This window comes from Microcaecilia unicolor, chromosome 1 (genome assembly GCF_901765095.1).
Source record: "Microcaecilia unicolor chromosome 1, aMicUni1.1, whole genome shotgun sequence".
NCBI classification, from domain to species: domain Eukaryota; kingdom Metazoa; phylum Chordata; class Amphibia; order Gymnophiona; family Siphonopidae; genus Microcaecilia; species Microcaecilia unicolor.
Genome location: NC_044031.1, coordinates 2,478,781 through 2,496,907, shown reverse-complemented (window position 1 = coordinate 2,496,907; position 18,127 = coordinate 2,478,781). Strand labels below are relative to the sequence as shown.

Sequence of the window (18,127 nt, the reverse complement as noted above, 5' to 3'; positions counted from 1 at the left end):
TTCCACACCTCTATCCCTCCAGCACTGTTTTCGGTCTCCTTTGTCAGATGTTTGTACCATCCCTTTTACCTCTGGCCCTTGCAGGTCTTTGTGGAGCTGAATGAACTGATCATGGATAAAAACCAGGAGATGCAGTGGAAGGAGACAGCTCGCTGGATAAAATTTGAGGAGGATGTGGAGGAGGAGACAGACAGGTGGGGAAAGCCTCATGTGGCATCCCTGAGCTTCAGAAGTTTGCTAGAGCTGCGGAAAACTCTGTCACAAGGTAATGCTACATCCCAACTATATGCTCATTGTACTATTTCCATTTTATTTATTTATTGCATTTGTATCCCACATTTTCCCACCTATTTGCAGGCTCAATGTGGCTTACAGAGTATGGTTATTGTTAGATAATAGATTGGAAGATAACAATTAGTGTTGCATAGAGAACATGGTTGACATAATAGAACTTAAACGATTGAATTAATCAAGAAATTAAACCAGCAGGTATAAGAGAAAAACAGTTCTGATTATAAGTAAAGTGGAGATGTGTTACATTTGCATTGGCTGATCTTTGTGGTATGCCTTGTTGAAGAGGAGGGTCTTCAGTGATTTACGAAAGTTAGTTCATAAATAGTTTTTAAGTTGAGCGGCAATGCGTTTCATAACTGTGTGCTCAAGTAAGAAAAGTTTGACGCATGCGCTAGTTTGTATTTTAGACCTTTACAGCTGGGGAAGTGAAGATTAAGGAATGTGCGGGATGATCTTTTAGCATTCCTGGGTGGCAAGTCTACCAGGTCTGACACGTAGGCTGGGGCATCTCCGTGAATGATTTTATGAACTGGAGAGCATACCTTGAACGCGATACATTCTTTACGTGGAAGCCAGTGTAACTTTTCCCTTAGGGTTTTAGCACTTTCATATTTGTTTTTCCAAATATGAGTCTGGCTGCAGTGTTCTGGGCAGTTTGAAGTTTCTTGATGATTTGCTCTTTACAGCCAGGGTAGAGTGCATTGCAGTAATCTAGGTGACTAAGCACTATTGACACTACCAGGTTGCGAAAGATGGTCCTTAGGAAGAAAGGTCTTACTCTTTTTAGTTTCCACATCGAATGGAACATCTTCTTGGTTGTATTTTTCGCATGACTTTCAAGTGTGAGATTTCGATCAATGGTAACTCCAAGAATTTTCAGGGTGTCTGAGACAGGAAGGGACAAGTTTGGTGTGTTTATGGTGGTGAATTTGTTCGTGTTGTGTTGTGAGGTTAGTATAAGACATTGTGTTTTTTCTGCATTGAGTTTCAATTGAAATGCGTCTGCCCAAGAATGCATGCTATGGAAGCTTTGGATAATGTCGTTGGTGATTTCCTTTAAATCATGTTTGAACGGGATATAAATTGTTACGTCGTCTGCGTATATGTATGGATTGAGGTTTTGATTGGATAATAATTTGGCCAAGGGTGTCATCATTAGGTTGAAGAGAGTCGGCGAGAGGGGGGATCCTTGAGGGACTCCACATTCAGATATCCATGTGGCTGATGTAGTTGAGTTAGATATCACTTGGTATGATCTTGTGCTCAGGAAGCCTTTAAACTAACTGAGAACATTTCCTCAGATTCCGAAGTATTCTAGGATGTGTAGTAATATTCCGTGATCAACCATGTTGAAAGCACTGGACATGTTGAATTGCAGAAGAAGTATGTTATTGCCAGTTGCGATCACTTGTTTAAATTTAGTCAGGAGAGTAACTAGTACTGTTTCAGTGCTGTGGTTAGATCGAAATCCTGATTGAGAGTCATGAAGTATTGAAAATTTATTTAAGTAGTTGGTGAGTGTTTGGTCACCATACCTTCCGTTAGTTTGGTTGTCAAAGGAATAGATGCTACTGGGTGGTAGTTGGTTAAGTCGCTTGTACTTTTCTTTGTGTCTTTAGGTATAGGGGTGAGTAGAATCTTTCCTTTATCCTTTGGGAAGAGTCCGTTTTGTAACATATAGTTCGCGTGCTTCATGAGGTCTGATATGAATTGTTGAGGGGCAGACTTTATAAGGTTGTAAGGGCATATGTCTAATTTGCAGTGGGACTTGGCGAACCTTTTGAGCGTTTGGGAGATAGTATCGTCCGATAGTGTGTCGAAGTTGGTCCAGGTTCTGTCCGCTGGGTATTCACCAGGGCTTGGGTCTAGACAATCAAGGAATTTTGCATAGTCGATGGTGTTGACAGGTATCATGAGTCGTAATTTTATGATTTTCTTGTTAAAGTATTTCACAAGGTTGTCTGCTGCTGGTGTGTCAGTGCTGTTAGAGGTCGCCGGTGTAGTGTCTAGTAAGTTGTTCACGAGTTGGAAAAGTTTATGTGTATCCTTGTAGTCTGGTCCAATTTTAGTGGTATAATATGATCTTTTAGTTTGTTTAATGGTGTATTTGTATTTTCTTTGTAGTTGCTTCCAAGCGTTGAGTGTGGAGTCGTCTTTCTTTTTATTCCATGCTCGTTCTAACCTTCTAACTTGTGTTTTTAGTTTTTTCAGTTCTTCATTGAACCATGGTATTGAGTTCCTTCTGTGTGAGGTTCTGGTTTGAAGTGGTGCTATGTTGTCTAGTATGCTTCTGGTCCCACTCTTGGAGAAATTGGTTTGAATCTGTCATTGTAGTCCATTCATTATTGTAGAACTGTTGCCAGAATGCTAACGGATCTATTTTGCCTCTCGTGGTATAGGTTTTTCGTTCTTGTTTGTGGGGTGAATCTTTCATTCGCCATTGGAGGGAGAGGTTTGTTTTGTAGTGGTCGGACCACGGTGTGGGTATCCACTTTGTGTCTGTAAGTACAAGATTTAAGTCAGGGGAGAATTTTCCAAACTCTTTGTAAGAAGGAATGGTAGTTGCTGTAGATGCCTGTTCTCCAGGGTCCTGTAGCTGCCCCTGACCTCTGGGGTCCTGAGGGCTTACAGAATACCGCTTATACAGGTATTTTTCGGCACCGATGGTTTTTTTAAGTGGCATATGTAGGCTGGAGCCTATAACTCTGGTTGATTTTTAAAAGCATTTATATGTTGGATATGGTGCTGAAAGTTGTAATTGCTTTTTATTTATTTATTTGTTACATTTATATCCCACATTTTCCCACCTATGTGTAGGCTCAATGTGGCTTACATAGTACCGGAGAGGCGTTACAGACTCCGGTGTAAACAAATACAAATACAAATTATATCGTAGTGATAGGGTGAATCGGATTGGTGGAGGGGTAGCATTGTATATTAACGAGAGCCTTGAATCAAATAGATTGAAAATTCTGCAGGAAACAAAACACTCCTTGGAATCACTGTGGATTGAAATTCCATGTGCAAAGGGGAAAAGGATAGTGATAGGAGTGTACTACCGTCCGCCTGGCCAGGACGAACAGACGGATGCGGAAATGTTAAAGGAAATCAGGGACGCAAACAAACTGGGCAACACAATAATAATGGGGGATTTCAATTACCCGCATATAGACTGGGTTAATGTAACATCTGTACACGCAAGGGACATAAGATTTCTTGATGAAATCAAGGACAGCTTCATGGAACAGCTAGTTCAAGAGCCGACAAGAGAAGGAAAAATACTAGACTTAGTCCTTAGTGGTGCTCATGATCTAGTGCAGGGGGTAACGATACGAGGGCCGCTTGATAACAGTGATCATAATATGATCGGTTTTGATATTGGCATTGAAGGAAGTGAAACTAGGAAATCAAGTACGCTAGCGTTTAACTATAGAAAAGGTGATTACGACAAAATGAGAAAAATGGTGAAAAAAAGACTGAAAGGAGCAGCTCGCAGAGTAAAAAACTTGCATCAGGCGTGGATGCTGTTTAAAAACACCATCCTGGAGGTTCAGGACAAATATATTCCACGTATTAGAAAAAAGGGAAAAAAGACTAAACGTCAGCCGGCGTGGCTAAACAGTAAGATAAAGGAAATCATTAGAGCCAAAAAACAATCCTTCAGAAAGTGGAGAAGAGAACCAACTGAAAGTAACAGGATAGATCATAAGGAATGCCAAGCCAAATGCAAAGCGGAGATAAGGAGGGCAAAAAAGGACTTTGAGAAGAAATTAGCGTTGGAAGCAAAAATACATAGTAAAAATTTTTTTAGATACATTAAAAGCAGGAAACCGGCCAAAGAGTCGGTTGGGCCGCTGGACGAAAATGGTGTTAAAGGGGCGATCAAGGAGGACAAAGCCGTAGCGGAGAAATTAAATGAATTCTTTGCTTCGGTCTTCACCGAGGAGGATTTGGGGGGGACACCGGTGCCGGAAAGAATATTTGAAGCGGGGGAGTCGGAGAAACTAAACAAATTCTCTGTAACCTTGGAGGATGTAATGGGTCAGTTCAGCAAGCTGAAGAGTAGTAAATCACCGGGACCTGATGGTATTCATCCCAGAGTATTAATAGAACTAAAAAATGAACTTGCGGAGCTACTGTTAGAAATATGCAATCTGTCCCTAAAATCGAGTGTAGTACCGGAAGACTGGAGGGTAGCCAATGTTACTCCGATTTTTAAGAAGGGTTCCAGAGGAGATCCGGGAAATTATAGACCGGTGAGTCTGACGTCGGTGCCGGGCAAGATGGTGGAGGCTATTATTAAGAATAAAATTGCAGAGCATATACAAAAACATGGACTGATGAGACAAAGTCAGCACGGATTTAGTGAAGGGAAGTCTTGCCTCACCAATCTAATGCATTTTTTTGAGGGGGTAAGCAAACATGTGGACAATGGGGAGCCGGTTGATATTGTATATCTGGATTTTCAGAAGGCGTTTGACAAAGTGCCGCACGAAAGACTCCTGAAGAAATTGCAGAGTCATGGAATCGGAGGTAGGGTATTATTATGGATTAAGAACTGGTTGAAAGATAGGAAGCAGAGAGTAGGATTGCGTGGCCAGTATTCTCAGTGGAGGAGGGTAGTTAGTGGGGTCCCGCAGGGGTCTGTGCTGGGTCCGTTGCTTTTTAATGTATTTATAAATGACCTAGAGATGGGAATAACTAGTGAGGTAATTAAATTCGCCGATGACACAAAATTATTCAGGGTCGTCAAGTCGCAGGAGGAATGTGAACGATTACAGGAGGACCTTGCGAGACTGGGAGAATGGGCGTGCAAGTGGCAGATGAAGTTCAATGTTGACAAGTGCAAAGTGATGCATGTGGGTAAGAGGAACCCGAATTATAGCTACGTCTTGCAAGGTTCCGCGTTAGGAGTTACGGATCAAGAAAGGGATCTGGGTGTCGTCGTCGATGATATGCTGAAACCTTCTGCTCAGTGTGCTGCTGCGGCTAGGAAAGCGAATAGAATGTTGGGTGTTATTAGGAAGGGTATGGAGTCCAGGTGTGCGGATGTTATAATGCCGTTGTATCGCTCCATGGTGCGACCGCACCTGGAGTATTGTGTTCAGTACTGGTCTCCGTATCTCAAAAAAGATATAGTAGAATTGGAAAAGGTACAGCGAAGGGCGACGAAAATGATAGTGGGGATGGGACGACTTTCCTATGAAGAGAGGCTGAGAAGGCTAGGGCTTTTCAGCTTGGAGAAGAGACGGCTGAGGGGAGATATGATAGAAGTGTATAAAATAATGAGTGGAATGGATCGGGTGGATGTGAAGCGACTGTTCACGCTATCCAAAAATACTAGGACTAGAGGGCATGAGTTGAAGCTACAGTGTGGTAAATTTAAAACGAATCGGAGAAAATTTTTCTTCACCCAACGTGTAATTAGACTCTGGAATTCGTTTCCGGAGAACGTGGTACGGGCGGTTAGCTTGACGGAGTTTAAAAAGGGGTTAGATAGATTCCTAAAGGACAAGTCCATAGACCGCTATTAAATGGACTTGGAAAAATTCCGCATTTTTAGGTATAACTTGTCTGGAATGTTTTTACGTTTGGGGAGCGTGCCAGGTGCCCTTGACCTGGATTGGCCACTGTCGGTGACAGGATGCTGGGCTAGATGGACCTTTGGTCTTTCCCAGTATGGCACTACTTATGTACTTATGTACTTATGATGTTGTGGTAAGATAAAGTTCATGTGACACTGCCACACTAGGGAAACATACAACGGAAGAGTTGTGTTATGTCCATTACGTTCTTTAGTTTTGTTGTGTTGCAGAGATCAGGCATTTATGTTGGATCGGTAGGGTATGCCTTTTTAAGCAGGTTAGTTTAGGTGGTTGTTCGTAGTTTTCAAGGCTTTTGGTAGTGCGTTCCACAGTTGTGTGTTTATGTAGGAAAAACAGGACGCATAAGTTGATTTGTATTTGAGTCCTTTGCAGCTTGGGTAGTGCAGATTTAGGTACGTTCGTGTTGATTCGGATGTGTTTCTAGTTGGTAGGTTGATCAAGTCTGTCATGTATCCTGGAGCTTCACCATAGATAATTTTGTGAACCAGAGTGCAGATTTTGAAAGCAATGCGTTCTTTGATTGCGAGCCAGTGTAGTTTTTCTCGAAGGGGTTTTGCACTGTCAAATCGCGTTTTTCCGAAGATAAGCCTAGTTGCCTTGTTTTGAGCGGTCTGAAGTTTCTTTAAGGTTTGCTCTTTGCATCCCGCATAAATTCCATTGCAGTAGTCTACATGGCTTAGTACCATTGATTGTATCAGGTTGGAATATTGGGCTCCGTATGCTTTAATTGATACCTAATTTTTCATTTTATTTTATTTTTAAGTAAATCATGTGCTCATTGTTACCCTCCAGAGGACAGACAGAGAGAGACCTTTCTGGGGATGATTTTTATAAAGGAGTATTTTACGGTGTAAAGCATTTTTATATCATTTTCCCAGAGTTTGTCTGCATCGAAGTACTTGTTCAGGGAGTTTGGGCAGGCGCAGGCAGTGTTGGAATTCCCAAGCAGGTTCAATCTAGACGTCGTTTTCTTCTACTTTGCCCCTAGAATTTTGTAAAGATACATATGCGCCTGACCTGGAAATAGTTGCCTACTTGGCTTATGAATTTACCCTGTATAGTCTCGGGACTTGGCTCAAACAGGTTCATCTTACATTCTGCTGTCTTCACCAGGAGCTGTGCTTCTCGACCTGGATCAGAGGACCTTGCCTGGAATCGCTCACCAAGTGGTAGAACAAATGATTATATCGGATCAGATCAAAGCAGAGGACAGAGCCAATGTTCTGAGAGCACTTCTGCTGAAGCACAGGTAACCCCCACCCTGTAGTCCATCCCTGATTATCTTCTCCTGCTGTGGAGCCTGTCTCCGCATTTAATGCTGTTTCTCCTTTGCAGTCATCCATGCGACGAAAAGGAATTCTCCTTCTCCCGGGACATCTCTGCCACCAGCCTGGGCTCACTTCTGATTCACCACAGCTCCAACCACGTGTCCCAGTGCAGCGAACCCAACCTAACAGAACCTCTGATGGGCAGCTACACGTCTGAGCAAGAAACCAAAATTGATATGGAAAGAGAGGTGAGTGCGCTCACACTGCAGTTGCTCATTTATCGGAGGATAAGCAGGATGGAGGCATCCAGTGGCATCAACCCAACACTTCCTAGAAAGCCAAGGAAAAAGTGAGAATAGGGTTTCACAAATGAGTCCCGGGGGCCTCACAGCCAGTTAGGTTCTCAGGATATCCCAATTAATATGCATGAGAGAGATTTGCATGCACTGCTTCCACTGTTACAAATTCATCTCATGCATATTCATGACCTAGAAATGTAACTGGCTGAGGGAAGCCCTGGTCTTAGAAGGCTTTTACAGGATTCTGTGTAGCTTCCTGTCCAGCTGCTGCACACGGGTCCCCTCTCTCTTCCCCTTCCCCAGGTGTTTTTTTGCCCTCAGATGAAACTGGATGTGTTTTCTTTGACTGAGGAGTCGCCTAGTGGTTAGAGCACCAATCTTGACATCCAGAGGTGGCCGGTTCAAATCCCACTGCTGCTCCTTGTGATCTTGGGCAAGTCACTTAACCCTCCATTGCCACAGAAAGGCAGGATATTAAAAAAATTTTTTTTTGTTACATTTGTACCCCACACTTTCCCACTCATGGCAGGCTCAATGCGGCAGGCAATTGAGGGTTAAGTGACTTGCCCAGAGTCACAAGGAGCTGCCTGTGCCGGGAATCAAACTCAGTTCCTCAGTTCCCCAGGACCAAAGTCCACCACCCTAACCACTAGGCCACTCCTCCAGCGGTTAAATCCCTTTCCCTTCCTCTAAAGTGTTGATTCGCATCCACCGATTCCTTCAGGATGTGTAGACACCAAATATCTGTTGCAGAGTGAGGTTGCTCAAGTAATAAGATGCAGCAAGAGTCTGAAATAGGATTTTATGTACAGGATATTTTGTCTCGTATAACAGTAAACATTTAGTGAGAAGAGGAGCTGAACAGAAATGGGGCGATTATCCCAGCTCGTTAACTGAGCAGGAGAGGCTCCTACCTACTTAACTAGGGCAGATGGGTCTAGACAGTGGCGTACCTAGGGTAGTTGACACCCGGGGCTGGTCATTTTTTAACACCCCCCTCCAAAATCCAATACTAGGCATACCGAGAATACAAAGCACTCAGGACCTATAGAGCAATTCTACCATACCATAAGCAGTCATTTCTACGAGTCACACAAGCATCTTAAACGCTACAGTGAGCACTAGAACATCAATTCACCTATTGTACAACGAAAACAGACAGATTAGTACAGATCATCAATCCTGTACAGTCAATGCCAACCGAAAGCCATGTCTTTTTCACAAACACAGATACACCCTAATCCACTATAGAATAAGTAATCATAAACTTTCTATTTAGACAAAAATTAAACTGAACCCAAGATGCCAGACTCTGCATACAATGCAACACCACAGAAAATTTGAAAAAACTAACAAATACCAATCACTTTACAAATTAACAAATAGAAATAAAACAAATATAGAAAATAAAATAATACCATTTTATTGGACTAATACCAGCGGAGCACCCCCCCCCCCCCCCCCCACCTGCTGACACCCAGGGCGGACCGCCCCCACCGTCCCGCCCTTGGTACGCCACTGGGTCTAGACAGGATATTCGGTGGCACATGACCAGATAATGCCACTAAATATCCTGGCTGATTGCCACAACACTAGTTCAGTGATTGCCTGCCCAGCCAGTCAGGGCTTCCAGGATATCCACAGTGAGAGATATTTTCAGGCACTGCCTCCACTGCAAATCTCTGATTATGAACGGCGTTGAAGTTCTTTTGACCGTCTGACCCTAATGCAGCTTGAAGAAACGCTGGCCACCGTTGGTCACGGTCTACTTTGCTATAGAAGGAAGAGACTAAGTATTGATAGCTGTTATATACTATTTTGTATTTATTTATCTGTTGCATTTGTATCCCACATTTTCCCACCTGATTGTAGGCTCAATGTGGCTTACATTGTAACCGTAATGGCGATCACCAATTCCGGATCAAGAAATACAGAGTGGTATTGTAGTAAAGTTCGTACAAGACAAAGTAAATTAAGCAGTCAAGTGTTAAAGATTGTTTTCTGGGATAAGAAATCAAGTGGTATTGTGTTAAAGTTCAGTAATTGACAGTGTAGGTGAAGTAGTTAGGTATTGAAAGTTCATTTTATCTTTTTCTAGTATCGGTTTCGTTGTCTGGTATTTAGGATGGATCAATTGTGGTAAGCCTTTTTGAACAGGTTGGTTTTTAGTAATTTTCGGAAGTTTGTTTGGTCATGCATTGATTTTATGGCCTTTGGTAGTGCAATCCATAGTTGCGTGCTTATGTATGAGAAGCTGGATTAATATGTTGATTCATATTTTAGTCCTTTGCAGCTTGGGTAGTGGAGGTTCAGAAATGTTCGAACTGACCTTTTTGTGTTCCTGGTTGGTAAGTCTATGAGGTCTGTCATGTAGATTGGAGCTTCGCCGTGAATAATTTTGTGTACCTGAATGCAGATTTTGAACGTAATACGTTCTTTAAGTGGGAGCCAGTGTAATTTTTCTCTTAGGGGTTTGGCGCTTTCTTATTTTGTTTTTTCCAAAAATGAGTCTGGCTGCTGTGTTTTGTGCAGTTTGGAGTTTCTTTAAAAAAGGAGACTATGATAAAATGAGAAGAACGGTAAAAAAAAAACTTAGGGGGGCAACTGAGAGAGTAAAAACTGTACAACAGGCGTGGACGCTGTTCAAAAATACCATCCTGGAGGCCCAGGCCGTACATATTCCGCGAATTAGAAAAGAAAGACGGAAGTTCAAAAGACAGCCGGCCTGGTTGAAAAGTGAGGTGAAGGAAGCTATTAGGGCTAAAAGAAACGCCTTCAGAAAATGGAAGAAGGAACCGTCTGAAAATAACAAGAAGCAGCATAAGGAGTGTCAAAGCAAATGCAAGGCGCAGATAAAGAAGGCCAAGAGGGATTACGAAAAAAAGATAGCATTAGAGGCAAAAAAACATAGTAAAAATTATTTTGGTATATTAAAAGCAGGAAGCCGGCAAAAGAATCGGTTGGGCCGCTGGATGACCGAGGGGTAAAAGGGGCGATCAAGGAAGACAAAGACGTAGCGGAGAGACTGAATGAATTCTTTGCTTCGGTCTTCACCGAAGAAGATTTGGGTGGGATACCGGTGTCGGAAATGTTATTTCAAGCGGACGAGTCGGAGAAACTTACTGACTTCACGGTAAACCTGGAGGACGTAATGGGGCAGTTCAGCAAACTGAAGAGTAGCAAATCTCCTGGACCGGATGGTATTCATCCTAGAGTACTGATAGAACTGAAAAATGAGCTTGCGGAGCTACTGCTAGTGATATGCAACTTATCCTTAAAATCAAGCGTGGTACCGGAAGATTGGAGGGTGGCCAATGTAACACCCATTTTTAAAAAAGGCTCCAGGGGAGATCCGGGAAATTATAGACCGGTGAGTCTGACGTCAGTGCTGGGGAAAATGGTAGAGGCTATTATTAAAAATAAAATTACAGAGCACATCCGAGGACATGGATTACTGAGACCAAGTCAGCACGGCTTTTGTGTGGGGAAATCTTGCCTGACCAATTTACTTCAATTCTTTGAAGGAGTGAACAAACATGTGGACAAAGGGGAACCGGTTGATATTGTGTATCTGGATTTTCAAAAGGCGTTTGACAAGGTACCTCATGAAAGGCTACAGAGGAAATTGGAGAGTCATGGGATAGGAGGAAATGTCTTATTGTGATTAAAAACTGGTTGAAGGATAGGAAACAGAGAGTGGGGTTAAATGGTCAGTATTCACAATGGCGAAGGGTAGTTAGTGGGGTTCCTCAGGGGTCTGTGCTAGGACCGCTGCTTTTTAATATATTTTTAAATGATTTGGAGATAGGAGTAACTAGCGAGGGAATTAAATTTGCTGATGACACAGAGTTATTCAAAGTCGTTAACTCGCGACAGGATTGTGAAAAATTACAGAAGGACCTTACGAGACTGGGAGACTGGGCGGCTAAATGGCAGATGACGTTTAATGTGAGCAAGTGCAAGGTGATGCATGTGGGAAAAAAGAACCCAAATTATAGCTACCTCATGCAAGGTTCCACGTTAGGAGTTACGGACCAAGAAAGGGATCCGGGTGTCGTCGTCGATAATACACTGAAACCTTCTGCGGCTAGGAAAGCGAATAGAATGTTGGATATTATTAGGAAAGGTATGGAAAACAGGTGTGAGGATGTTATAATGCCATTGTATCGCTCCATGGTGCGACCGCACCTTGAGTATTGTGTTCAATTCTGGTCGCCGTATCTCAAGAAAGGTATAGTAGAATTGGAAAAGGTGCAGAGAAGGGCGACTAAAATGATAGCAGGGATGGGACAACTTCCCTATGAAGAAAGAGACTAAGGAGGCTAGGGCTATACAGCTTGGAGAAGAGACGGCTGAGGGGAGACATGATAGAGGTATATAAAATAATGAGTGGAGTGGAACAGGTGGATGCGAAGCGTCTGTTCACGCTTTCCAAAAATACTAGGACTAGGGGGCATGCGATGAAACTACAGTGTAGTAAATTTAAAACAAATCGGAGAAAATTTTTCTTCACCCAACGTATAATTAAACTCTGGAATTCGTTGCCGGAGAAAGTGGTGAAGGCGGTTAGCTTAGCTGAGTTTAAAAAGGAGTTGGATGGTTTCCTAAAGGACAAGTTCATAAACCGCTACTAAACGGACTTGGGAAAAATCCACAATCCCAGGAATAACATGTATAGAATGTTTGTACATTTGGGAAGCTTGCCAGGTGCCCTTGGCCTGGATTGGCCGCTGTCGTGGACAGGATGCTGGGCTCGATGGACCCTTGGTCTTTTCCCAGTATGGCATTACTTATGTACTTATATGTACTTATGATTTGTTTTTTGCTCCTGCAGCTTTTGGCTGGGAACTTCTTCAGGCTTTTTCCTCCTTATTTTTGATTTTTTTTTGTTTATAATTTGCCCGCTGCTCCGAGTTTTGTTCATAGAGAATCTTGTCTTTCTTTTTAATTCAACCTTTTTTGATTCTCTTCCTTGTATATATTATATTCTTATGTGATGACATACTTCACCCTATGGCCCACTTTTTTAATTTCAGGTTTTCTTCCTGAAATGCATTTGTCTGTGTTTGTACTTTGTAGTTTTTGGATGAAACCGTTCATTTATATCTAACTCTCGTTGGCTCTGGGATCTTGGGGCAGGATGGACCAGGCAGTCATGGGCAGAAGACCCTAGGGGTCAACGGCTAGGCTGTGGTGAGTGTAGAAGGCCGTGGGTTAGAGGGGAGTTATTCTAGGCCCAGCTGTATTGGGAGGTGGGGGGAAGGGAGAGGAGGTGGGTTCAGGCCTAGCTGTGTACTATGTCTTTGCTTCTGTAATACATGGTAACATAGTAGATGACGGCAGAAAAAGACCTGCACGGTCCATCCAGTCTGCCAACAAGATTTTTTGTTTATAATTTGTTTATAATTTGGCCACTGCTCTGAGTTTTGTTCATAGAGAATGTATGAACTCTATATCGTGATTCCAGTTGCCAAAAAGGAGAGACAAACTAAATGAAACTCAGACCTTCAACGTGCAAATCACGAGTTTTCTGAGCCTAAGTTTAGCTATCTAGAATTAATTGTAATAACCATTATTTATAAACAATGATAACATTTTAAAAAGAAAGGCCAAACCCATTGAAAAGACTCCTGAACATAACTGTCTCTCTCCCTTATGTTAAGGATGCCACTCATCTCTTCTCTGCGCTTGCAAGGCTCCAGACCACATGAAAAAAAAAAAATCACTCCTCTTTCTAGCCATTTCTCTTCAGTCTGTGTGTACCTCGGACTCCCTACTCTCTTGTCTGTCTCCTAACTACAAGTATTCACTTCCCTTCAGAGAGATTCGCTGTCTCCAGTTCCACTCCCTGGGATCCAGAGGTCAAAATCAAAGCACGAACTGAAACTACTGGAGAAGATTCCCGATGATGCAGAAGCCACCGTGGTTCTCGTAGGTAAGAAAGGCCCGATTGTACCACAAAATCCTATGTTGAAAGATAAGAGCCCCCTGCTGACAGTGCTAAAAACCCTGTCATACTCGTAGGTAAGGGTGCCCCCTACAGCACTGAAATACTAAGATTCTCAATAACTAAGAAAGGCCCCTTCTACTCTGTTGAAGCTCTATGTACGGCTTTCAGGCCAAAACTCAGTTACCCCCCTCCTTGAATACTTTCCACCTCATCTCTCCTGGCTTTTATTGTAATCTTCCCGTTCCCCTTTTGTCATCTTGTGTCCATCCTTGGTTTGTTGTCTGTTGACTTACTGTGGTATTATTCGTTGCCTCCTCTCTACGTATACATTAGTTTATAGAAACAGTATATCAAATTAATTGAACTTGAAGTAGATCAGTCAAAGGCCCCCTCTTGAACGTGCTGAAACAATATGGAACCTTTTGTTAAAGGATAGCTCTGCATTGCAGAACGGAGAGGGTGTAATACTGTGACCCAGAATTGGGAGGAGGTGTGAGGTAGTGGACAGGGATGGTATAATAGTGATGCCCGTTTTTGAGATTTGGGTCCGGGATGGTGTAATACAGCTTGACATAAGTACAAGCCAAAAATGGATGGAGTGACACTGAAAACCCAGCAGTGGAAAGAGGTACTATTCCCCACTACGGGAATGGGGAAAAAATAATGAAAATGGTAAAGGGGATGGGACGACTTCCCTATGAGGAAAGGCTAAAGCGGCTAGGGCTCTTCAGCTTGGAGAAAAGATGGCTGAGGAGAGATATGATAGAGGTCTATAAAATAATGAGTGGAGTGGAACGGGTAGATGTGAAGCATCTGTTCACGCTTTCCAAAAATACTAGGACTAGGGGACATGCGTTGCAATGTAGTAAATTTAAAACAAATCGGAGAAAATATTTCTTCACTCAACAAGTGGAGGAGTGGCCTAGTGGTTAAGGTGGTGGACTTTGGTCCTGAGGAACTGAGTTCAATTCCCACTTCAGGCACAGGCAGCTCCTTGTGACTCTGGGCAAGTCACTTAACCCTCCATTGCCCCAGGTACAAATAAGTACCTATATACAATATGTAAGCTCCATTGAACCTGCCATGAGTGGCAGGTGGAATTTGTTGCTTGAGAATATGGTCAAAGAAATTAGCTTAGCAGGGTTTGGATAATTTCCTAAAAGGAAAGTCCATAAGCCATTATTAAGATGGATTTGGGAAAATCCATTGGGTTTTTTTTTCTAGGATAAGCAGCATAAAATTTGTTTCATTCTTATGGGATCTTGTCAGATACTTCTAACCTGAATTGGCCACTGTTGGAAACAGGATATTGGACTTGATAGACCTTCGGTCTGTGCTAGTATGGCAATGCTTATGTTCTTGTTGGTTTGAGGTGTATAAGATTCACTACAATACCATTCTTTTAGTGTGACTTAGTATTAGGATGGGGGGGGGGGAATAGAGGGAAAGGTACCAGACAAGGACAGTGTTATACTGATATCTAGCAATGGGAAAGAGTGTGAGGTACACTTCAAAGATAAGACCCAGTGTTGGGAAAGTGTGAGCCCCTTCTTGAAAAATTACACTGGCTTCCCATTAAGGAACGTATTGCCTTTAAGGTTTGCACCTTGATTCACAGGATTATTTACGGAGAAGTTCCTGGATACATGTTAAATCTAATAGATCTACCAGCCAGAAACAGTTCCTGCTTTTCCCGATCCTTCCTAAATTTACATTATCCAGATTGCAACGGCCTTAAATACAAATCTACCTACGCATCCAGCTTCTCCTTCATAGGCACACAGCTATGGAACGCACTACCCAAAATCTTAAGATCAATTCAGAACCATCTAAATTTCAGGAAATTACTGAAGACCACCTTGTTCAAGAAGGCCTTCCTCCCAGACTCAACCTAACTTACTTCTTTGTTACAGCAAAATTCATGGACTCTATTATCTTTTATTATCTCTGTTGTCTTATACATAGTAGATGACGGCAGAAAAAGACCTGCACGGTCCATCCAGTCTGCTCAACAAGATAACTCATAAGTGCTAATTTTTGTGTATACCTTACCTTGATTTGTACCTGTCCTTTTCAGGGCACAGACCGAATAAGTCTGCCCAGCACTATCTCCGCCTCCCAACCACCAGCCCCGCCTCCCACCACTGGTTCTGGCACAGACCGTATAAGTCCGCCCAGCACTATCCCCGCCTCTATCTTATTATTACATTGTTTAATTGGAGCCTGCACTACGGTATTGTGTAAGCCACATTGAGCCTACAACTAGTGGGAAAATGTGGGGTATAAATGTGTTAAATAAATAAATAATGTAATGAAATTATAGAAGGAGATATGAAACAAAGCTTAATGAGAGGTATATGTATAACACTGGTGCATTTATATCCCCTGCAGGCTGCGTGGAGTTTCTGGACCAGCCGACCATGGCGTTTGTGAGGTTGCAGGAGGCAGTGCAGTTGGACTCTGTGCTGGAGGTACCAGTACCAGTTCGGTTCTTGTTTGTACTTCTGGGTCCTAGCAGTACCAACATGGACTACCATGAGATTGGACGCTCCATTTCCACCCTTATGTCGGACAAGGTAAGACCACCTCTGCCCCCATCCTCTTCCCATTGGCCTTCTATTCTCAATGGAAGATGAGCAGAAAAGCTCTTCCTGAAGGGTGACTTGAGGGAAGCAGCTTTCGCCTGTCCTGCTAAAATAATACTTTCCAAGACCAACCCAAAACCAATCGGTTAGGTCCATCAACTAGCTGATGGAGACAGAGAACTAGTTCTTGTGAGCCCAGTCCCTAAAAGGGCACCGTGCAGCCTGTGCTCACCAGTATTCTGTGTCTCCAGCAGATGGTTGTGGACCTACTATGCAGCTGGCTCTGAACTGATCTGGTAGGGGAGCTCTCCTGGGCCCAGCTGAAGAGTTGGTACCCCTGTTGAGCATATGTGAAAAATCTAGGGTCCTGCGGTGCCATCCGTGGCTTGGGGGACATCTGGGGAAGTCCAGGCCTTTCCCCCGCCCCCATGTTGGTATGTTGATGGTTTTTGGGTTCTGCGTTCTTTTTGCCCTTCCTCCCCTGCCCCTACCCTCCACCCCCCCCCCCCCCCCCCAGAGATAAGGATTTTAAAAATCATACATAAATAAAGAAAGAGCACAAGGTGAGTGTAGTGAGGTGATACCTGGTTACCCAATCTACTGGGAGACAGACACTGGGCAGAAGTGTTCAGCATCCATCATCTATAGAAAAACATAATATAATATTATTAACAGGTTATGGGGCTTATTTTCAAAGCACTTACAGTTACAAAGTTACATAGGTTACTATTGGGCTCATTTTCGAAGGAGAAGGAAGTCCATCTTTCGATGTAAATCGGAAGATGGACGTCGTCCTCCCAGGGACGTCCAAATCGGTATAATCGAAACCCAATTTAGAACGTCTCCAACTGCACTCTGTCGCAAGGACCGCCAAAGTTCAAGGGGGCGTGTTGGAGGCATAGTGAAGGCGGGACTTGGGCGTGCCTAACACTTGGACATCCTTGACCCATAATCGAAAAAAACAAGGACGTCCCTGACGAACACTTGGACGTTTTCACCCGGATGTGTTTTTATTACGACTAAGGCACAAAAAGGTGCCCGAAATGACCAGATGCCCACCAGAGAGAATCGGGGAAGACCTCCCGTTACTCCCCCAGTGGTCACTAACCCCCTCCCACCCTCAAAAAACATCTTTAAAAATATGTCATGCCAGCCTCAGATGTCATACTCAGGTCCATGACAGCGTATGCAGGTCCCGGGAGCAGTTTTAAGGGTACTGCAGTGCACTTCAGACAGGTGGACCCAGGCCCATACCCATCCCCATCTGTTACATTTGTGGAAGAAACAGTGAGCCCTCCAAAACCCACCAGAAACCCACTGTACCCACATCTAGGTGCCCCCCTTCACCCGTAAGGGCTCTGGTACTGGTGTACAGTTGTGGGTAGTGGGTTTTGGGGTATCTTGTGGGGCTCAGCACACAAAGTAAGGGAGCTATGTATCTGGGAGCAATTTATGAAGTCCACTGCAGTGCCCCCTAGGGTGTCCTGGCATGTCAGGGGGACCAGTGCACTACAAATGCTGGCTCCTCCCATGCCCAAATGGCTTGCATTAGGACGTTTTTGACATGAACGTCTTTGGTTTCGAAAATCGCCGAAAGTCAGAAACGTCCATGTCTAGGGACGTCCAAATTTAAGGATTTGGACATCCCTGATGGTATTTTTGAAACAAAATCTGGATGTCAATCTTGTTTCGAAAATACGGGTTTCCCCGCCCCTGGATTTCACCGTTTTGCGAAAATGCCCCTCCTTGTAACTTTGTAAGTCTAAGTGCTTTGAAAATATGCCTTCATGGTTAACACCAGCCGCCTTGTCTAAGGTGGAGGGCAGAGTGGCTTGGATGGTTGCTGGAAAGGTGAGAATGGAAGTACCTTTTTGCACTTCTGATGGGAATGTAGTGTAATACAGCAGTTATGGGTCCAGGTACACAAATAACTGAGAATTTGGAAATTCCATGCCCTTACACCCCCCTAAGGATCCTTGTTGGGTCTGGTGCAATTTTATCCAGATGCGCATGGAGTAGATAAGAAAGAGAGACTACAAAGCTAGCAGCAAGAATGGGGTTGTGATAGCAGTGAAATGGTACATCAAGGCGGGGGAGATGATGTGTTTTGACAGATTAAAGGAAG

At 43.4% G+C, this 18,127-nt stretch overlaps 1 protein-coding gene across 6 annotated transcripts in view; it reads left to right on the top strand.

Moving 5' to 3' along the window:
- Positions 1–18,127, top strand: part of SLC4A2 (solute carrier family 4 member 2) — a 199,077-nt gene that overhangs the window by 130,418 nt on the left and 50,532 nt on the right. For all 6 annotated transcript variants that reach the window (XM_030191911.1, XM_030191921.1, XM_030191916.1 and 3 more), the window contains 5 exons: positions 85–265; positions 7,014–7,149; positions 7,236–7,416; positions 13,288–13,402; positions 15,809–15,993. In XM_030191911.1, coding sequence (XP_030047771.1) covers positions 85–265; positions 7,014–7,149; positions 7,236–7,416; positions 13,288–13,402; positions 15,809–15,993 — 798 coding nt within the window. The remainder of the gene's footprint in view (positions 1–84; positions 266–7,013; positions 7,150–7,235; positions 7,417–13,287; positions 13,403–15,808; positions 15,994–18,127) is intronic.